General features: G+C 49.6%; 1 protein-coding gene across 1 annotated transcript; it reads right to left on the bottom strand.

Moving 5' to 3' along the window:
- Positions 1–940: 940 nt before the first annotated feature.
- Positions 941–4,959, bottom strand: LOC125518888 (ABC transporter B family member 14-like). The gene is made up of 4 exons (XM_048683780.1): positions 4,861–4,959; positions 3,696–4,048; positions 2,783–3,207; positions 941–2,681 (listed from the first exon to the last, which is right to left on the bottom strand). The coding sequence occupies exons 1-4, from the start codon at positions 4,957–4,959 to the stop codon at positions 1,204–1,206; spliced, it is 2,355 nt and encodes a 784-aa protein (XP_048539737.1). The 3' UTR covers positions 941–1,203.
- Between the last annotated feature and the right edge of the window lie 1,976 nt (positions 4,960–6,935).

Genomic DNA, 6,935 nt, shown 5'->3' with positions numbered 1-6,935 from the left:
AATACTAAGCATGAATCTTTTGTTGTTGTGTAAAATGCTACGCATGAATCTTTTGTTGTTGTTGTAACCAAATTGAGGGACACGAGGGCAACCTTGTTTTCATCCACGACTTGCATAGAGTTAGGCCAGCTGCAGACTAGTCCAGATTGGCCATGACCAGTGCTATGACACTTGGTGAAAGCTACTCTAGCGCTCTAGCATACTTTGATATTTCTTTGCAGGTTTCTTGTTTCCTTCCAGATTTGATTAAACAAACTGTCTAGCCTCGTTGCATAAATACACGATGCTTTGCTAAAACATTTTTCCAGTTTCTGTTGCAAAGTATTTTACAGATTAGGTCACCATATGGAGTTGTCCAGTAAATCAAAATGATGGATACCTTGGAGGAACTAGTTATCAGTTTAACAAGAAGAATAGGCACCCCAAATTCAACTTGAAGAAGACTTGAACTTGGGTGGTAGTCTGTCCATTCGCTTCCTGATCCTATAGTTTTAGTAATAGGCGGTAGTTTCTGCTCAAGTCCACCTCTTAGGTGATATGTCCACAAAAGATACCAAGTCATTTTGTACAACCATGTTCTTGTGGCATATCTATTTACTTTAGATTATGCTCCTTGTACTCACCAAATCTGGTGATCTGGCATGCCTCGGTTTGCCAGTTTTGTTTTCTATTGCCTATAGGAGTAATACGGCACTTATTATTGATCGGAGGGAGTACATATCATAGAGGCTCATTTGGTTGGCGGCCTACTAGTAGGATTTGTGATGCATGAGGCTCATTTCTCTACGATTTTTTTTAATTTGCCCTCGGGGCAGTCATGTGCGACAATTTATTTGTTGAACTGTATTATGGTCGGATGATGAACTTTGATATGATAATAAAAGGTTGTGTGCATCACTCGATGCAGAGGCCGAGGGATGTCCCCTCTTTTCAAAAAAAAAATCATAGAGGAATGACCTAATTGATAGAAAAGAGTACTTCGGTATGATACTCCAAATGTGGCAAATATAAGTTGGATGGAGGACAATATGACCCATTTTTTTAACTCATGGATGAAGCATCTTGAACATATGAAGAGATAGCTATGTTATTACAATCTGTCAACTGACAGTAAATGCATCTGAGCAATACTGCAAATGCTGGCAAAGCACCTAAATATATTTAGATCAGGTCTCGTGGCTACAATGGGGCTTGATAGAGCTATCAATCCTTCATGTTGCTTTGCAAGTGAAACAGCCTTGAGTAAACACCATCATCTGCAGATATCAGTGTTTGGTGGTCACCGATTTCAGCCACCTTCCCTTTCTCCATCACAACAATCATGTCTGCATTTATGACTGTGGACAATCTATGCGCCACTGCGATGCTTGTAATATTGCTTGATCGCTCACCTCTGTTGTTCCACTCCTTGGCCCCTAAAGAAGTCATCACCACCCTCTCAGACTCACCATCGAGTGCGCTAGTTGCCTCGTCAAGAAGCAGAATGTCTGGCTTCTTTAGTAGAGTTCTTGCGATAGCTATGCGCTGTTTCTGCCCTCCTGAAAGCTGACCTCCTTTGTCTCCAACGACTGTGCCGTACCCTTCTGGCAAACCGCTGATGAACTCGTGAATGTTTGCGTCCATGGCAGCCTGGATGATTTCAGTTTCTGAAGATTCGTCACTTCCATAACTAATGTTATCTCTGATGGATGTGTTGAACAGAATTGGTTCCTGTTGAACTAATCCAATTTGCCTCCTGAGCCATCTGAGGTTGTAGTCCCTTATGTCTTTGTTGTCAACTAGCACTGTACCTCTGTGCGGATCGTAGAATCTCAGTATGAGAGCCAGGACAGAGGATTTTCCTGCACCGCTTGGGCCAACCAATGCTACCCTTTGGCCAGGCTCGATGACTAGATTGAAGCCATCCAGAATGGTGATCTCTGGGCGTGATGGATAGTTGAAGTTCACACCCTGAAACTCAATTCTCCCCACGAGCCAGCGGTCACTTGTCGCTTTTGGTTCATCTGGCACGATCTGCGTCTCTCTGTCAAGTATGTCAAATGCAGGATTCAGTATTGTTATGGCTGACATGACCATGGGAATCAGGGTCCATAACTCTGTGATGGAAGGCACCGTGAGCGAGAATATCTGGTATGACCGTATGCTGTTCTCAAATGATGCTTGCTTTCTCTGGACCAGAACTGTGGTGTACCAGAGTGCCACTGCATGTGCGATGTTCCACAGGCAGAGCGAGATCCCTTGGATTATCCCATACTTCATGCTCTCAATCTTGGTGATTCTCATGGGTTCTTGCAGCGACAGTTCTGCTTTCTTCATGATTTCATCTTCATAAACAAAGGATGCCACGGTCCGGATGTTGCTAGCAGCCTCCGAAGCAAGGGACACGAGCTCCTGGTGACCGATAGCAGCGTCGCCGTAAAATCCCTTGGCTGACTTGGCTTGGATAAGGCCGCCGATGAAATGGCATGGCATGACTGCCCATGATACTAAACCCATCCTCCAGTTGACGAACATGCTTACCGTTGTTGCTATCAGGATTGAAGAGATGCATTGCACAATGACTGCCATCCTATCAGATATGATGCTCTTTACTGTTGATGTGTCACTGACAATGCGTGAGGTAAGAGATCCTACACCATTCTTTGGCTTTTCAAACCAACCAAGCTCATTTCGGAGCACAGCTGCAGTGTATTAAAACAAAAAAAACTTGTCATATTGTGAACAATGAAAACTCGTGCAAGATATTGACAAGACCAGTGAAGAAAGTTTTCATATGGCATACATGAAAAGAGGGCCTCTCTTAGGTTTTTCATTGCCGTTTCTCCAATAACGCCATAAATGTAGTGCTGCAAGATGCTACTGGCCAGTGTGACCATCCCAGCCCCGAAGAAAATCAAAGAATATTTGCTGACTTTTCTTTTTGCATCTTGATCATAGTATGCCACGCCAATTGTCATGATGAAGTAACCAAACAAGGGCTTTGAGATTCCAGAGATGGCCGCTGCTGAGGATCCTAATAGAAGTTTTGCAATGTCGTCTCTACGTAGCCCATACCAAATTCTGAAGAAAGGAGGTATTTCCGTTCTGACCTCTTGCTTTGATTGCTTTGAGTTTATTGGTTCTAGTTTGTTCTGTTGTCCTTGCTTCATGGAGGGCTGTCTGTTGTATGCTTCATCAGTTTGTTCTTCTATTACTTTATCAGAAGGGCTGTTTCATAAATCAACGTAAACAGATTAGTAAATTCTTATGGAGTAATCCTACTTGCTATATTATCACTTAACTTCTGTGCCGTAGATTTTGTGAGCATCACCTAACCCTTAAAAATGGTATACAAATTCTTGTTATCAGCATCTTGGTAAAAGTGAGTTCAGTTACATTTTGGAAAATCTTTAGCTAGTAATCATTAAGGGCACAACTCCGGAGTAAACGTTTACCAATGTCTTAACTTGTAAGTGGTACAGTTGAGACACGTGAATCAACTGCATCAAGTCAACTACGCAAAAAAATGCAGTTGAATCAACTGAACTAGAAAACACATCAACGGTATCAACTGCACCGTTTACTAGTTTCTTATGGGGTAAATGTGCACTACTTAGCAGAGCACATCATGAAATACCTAACATGCATATACTGTTTTTTCAGCAAGAATAAAACGTTGGTGAAGCAAAGCTTTCCCTTGGCTAAAGTTAAGTTACCTTGCTACCATCTTTCCAGATTCCTTCTCAATATTTTGCATGCTGCATACGTTTGAGTAGAATGTGCTTTTCTCGAGCAACTCTTGATGTGTCCCGGTCTGTGCCACACTTCCATTCTCTACGACAACAATGGTGTCAGCATTTACAATTGTGGACATCCTGTGGGCTATCAGTATAACTGTCCTTCCATGCATGGCTCTCTCAAGTGCATCCTGCACTAGCTTTTCTGACTCTGAATCAAGGGCACTTGTCGCTTCATCCAGAAGGAGAATTGGTGGATCCTTCAGCATTGCCCTTGCAATAGCTACTCTTTGTTTCTGGCCTCCTGACAACTGCACACCTCTTTCTCCTACCTGATGAACCAAGATGTTGTAAGGCACAAGGGGAGTTCTTTAAAAAAAACTTGATATACATAATGAACTATTACAGAACCACCCATGATTCTCCAACAAGATCAAGTTCTGTCACATATATTTTTGAACTTCTTACTTACTTACCTACTTACGAAGCCTTTTATCCCAAACAAGTTGGGGTAGGCTAGATATGAAACCCTTTCACGAGGACTTCCCAGGAGGTCACCCATCCTAGTACTACTCTCGCCCAAATGGGTTTCATACCCAAAAGACTGGCTAGTTTTTACGTTGGCTCGCCAAGCCTATCACAACCCTTAGATATGAAACCCTTTCACGAGGACTTCCCAGGAGGTCACCCATCCTAGTACCACTCTCGCTCAAATGGGTTTCATACCTATGGGACTGGCTAGTTTTTACGTTGGCTCGCCAAGCCTATCACAACCCTCCTCCTTTACCCGGGCTTGGGACCGGCTATGCCTATGTTCTGACCGGCATATTAGGGGCTTAGCCCAGTTAGTTGTGGCCCAGTTTATCTTATCGTTATTAGGGGCTTAGCCCAATTATCTTATTAGTAGGATTATATAAACTCGTGTAGGGACCTGTTTTGGGATTAAGCAAGAAGCAATCATATTTGCTCGGCTTCCTTAGGGAGCCGGGAGACCTAACCCTAGCCGTCGCCCCTACGCCATCTCTCTCGTGCACGCGCACGCAATGACGGCTCCCCAGCGCCAGCGACCACGCCTTCCTCCACGCCATCCCTCTTTCCACCCCTACAACCTGAGACCATGCCTTGGTAGGGATCCGGTTCCTACCAATTTGGTATCAGATAGCTTCGGTGTGATCATGTCCTTGCCGCCGCCCACCCCGACCCTCCCGCTGCCAACCGCGACGACCGCCCCGATGGCCACCATGGCCAGTGCCCCGCTCTTGCCGGTGCCAGTCACCTCCGCCCCCGCCCGTCCCCGTCGTCTTCACCCCGGAGGAGATGACGGCTGCCATATGGGATATCACCCAGGCGGTCACAGGCATCTACACGTTCCTCACGAGATCCTATGGGCCGCAGCCGCCTGTGCCCTTCGCCACCGTCCCGCCGCCGTGGCAGCCGCCATCCTCGGCAACCCCCATCGCCACCGCCATGCAGTAGCTGCCGTGGCAGCCGCCACTAGCGACGAACCCCGGCGCCTCCACCATGCAGTAGGGGCAACAGTTGCAGCCGCCGCCACCGGCGACCGTGGCCCTGAGCATCCCGACGACTGGCCCGGGGGTGCCCATCCACTAGATCCCGTTTCCCCCGTCGTCGTCCCCGTTACCGGCCTGGCTTGCTGGGTCCCTTAAGCCGGTCTACACGACGGCCTCAGTCGGGCCGCACGTGCTGCCCCCGCCGGCGACGCACCCAGCCATGCCGTTTGGCGGGTCCTCGGGCTCCGCCGAGCCCTTCGCCGGCGTCGATGGGCCCCTGTTCCAGGGCGGCACCCTGATGCCCGCCTACTCGGCCCCGTCATCCTCGCTGCTCCGTGCTGACGAGGCGCACCCGCCCGTCGTCCACGTCCAGACGCCGCTGAGATTTTCCAAGCTGGAGTTCGCGACCTACGACGGCACCGTCGACCCCCTGAACTGGCTCAACCAATGCGACCAATTTTTCATGGGACAGCGCATGCTCGCGTCCGACCGCACCTGGATCGCCTCGTATAATCTCCGAGGAGCCGCGCAGACGTGGTGCTATGCCCTCGAACAGGACGAGGGCGGCATGCCACCATGGGAGCGCTTCCGCAATTTGTGCCTCTTGCGCTTCGATCCGCCTATACGCGGGAGCCGTCTGGCAGAGCTTGGGCGTCTTCCGTTCCTCACCTCGGTGCAAGACATCGCCGACTGCTTCGAGGCACTGGCGTGCCACACCCCCGGCGTTTCGACTCGTCAGCGGGCTGAGCTCTTCGTCGGCGGCCTACCAGACACCATCCGCGTGGACGTGGAGATGCGCGGGCCACAAGACCTCCAGACGTCCATGTACTATGCCCGCGCGTTCGAGCGTCGCGCGGTGGCCATCCAGCAGGCGCCACCGCCCCGGGCCGCTGGGCCACCACCCTGGCCGGAAGTTTCCGCGCAGGGTCGGCCTGCCCAGGCTTCCGCGGCGCCCCTCACCGCGGTTGCGGCACGCCCATTCCGCCGGCTCACCCCGGCCAAGCAACTCGAGCGTCGCCGTCAAGGGCTGTGCTTCAACTGCGACGAGCCCTACGTATCGGACCACGTCTGCCCATGACTCTTCTACCTGGAGGCTGCAGACTACATTGAGGAGGACCCCGCCGCCGCCGTGCTCGGCGACCAGCCCACCCCAGTTGACGCGGAGGTGTTTGGCGACCGTTGATCTTTCCCGCCTTCCAGCTCGAGGACGAGCTGTTTGTGCAGGCGGGGAGAGATTTTATGACCGGCATATTAGGGGCTTAGCCCAGTTAGTTGTGGCCCAGTTTATCTTATCATTAGTAGGGGCTTAGCCCAATTATCTTATTAGGAGGATTATATAAACTCATGTAAGGACCCGTTTGGGATTAAGGAAGAAGCAATCATATTTGCTCGGCTTCCTTAGGGAGCCGAGAGACCTAACCCTAGCCGCCGCCCCTGCGCCCTCTCTCTCTCTCGTGCGCGCACGCAACGACGGCGCCCCAGCGCCGGCGACCACGCCTTCCTTCACGCCATCCCTCCTTCCACCCCTACAACCTGAGACCATGCCCTGGTAGGGATCCAGTTCCTACCAGCCTAGAAGACATAGGCGGATATATCGACTACTCATTGTACTTTATTCTTGGAATTTTCTTGATCATAAGATAACAGGAGTTCTATGATTTATCTTGAACTTTCAAATGGTTCCTTGGAATAGGCATTCATTGTGCTT

The sequence above is a fragment of the Triticum urartu genome, chromosome 7 (genome assembly GCF_003073215.2).
Source record: "Triticum urartu cultivar G1812 chromosome 7, Tu2.1, whole genome shotgun sequence".
Classification (NCBI taxonomy): Eukaryota; Viridiplantae; Streptophyta; class Magnoliopsida; order Poales; family Poaceae; genus Triticum; species Triticum urartu.
Note: the sequence above shows the minus strand (reverse complement) of the source record. Positions and strands in the feature narration are given on the sequence as shown.

Bases quoted from the DNA above. Each gene is read 5' to 3' on its own strand.
- LOC125518888 (XM_048683780.1), bottom strand. From the start codon at position 4,959: ATGGTGGCCATCGGGGCGGTCGTCGCGGTTGGCAGCGGGAGGGTCGGG. The intron at 4,049-4,860 runs GTAGGAACCGGA...TTGGTTCATCAG, and splicing joins AGCTATCTGATACCAAATTG to GTAGGAGAAAGAGGTGTGCA. The intron at 3,208-3,695 runs GTAACTTAACTT...TTTATGAAACAG, and splicing joins TCTGGAAAGATGGTAGCAAG to CCCTTCTGATAAAGTAATAG.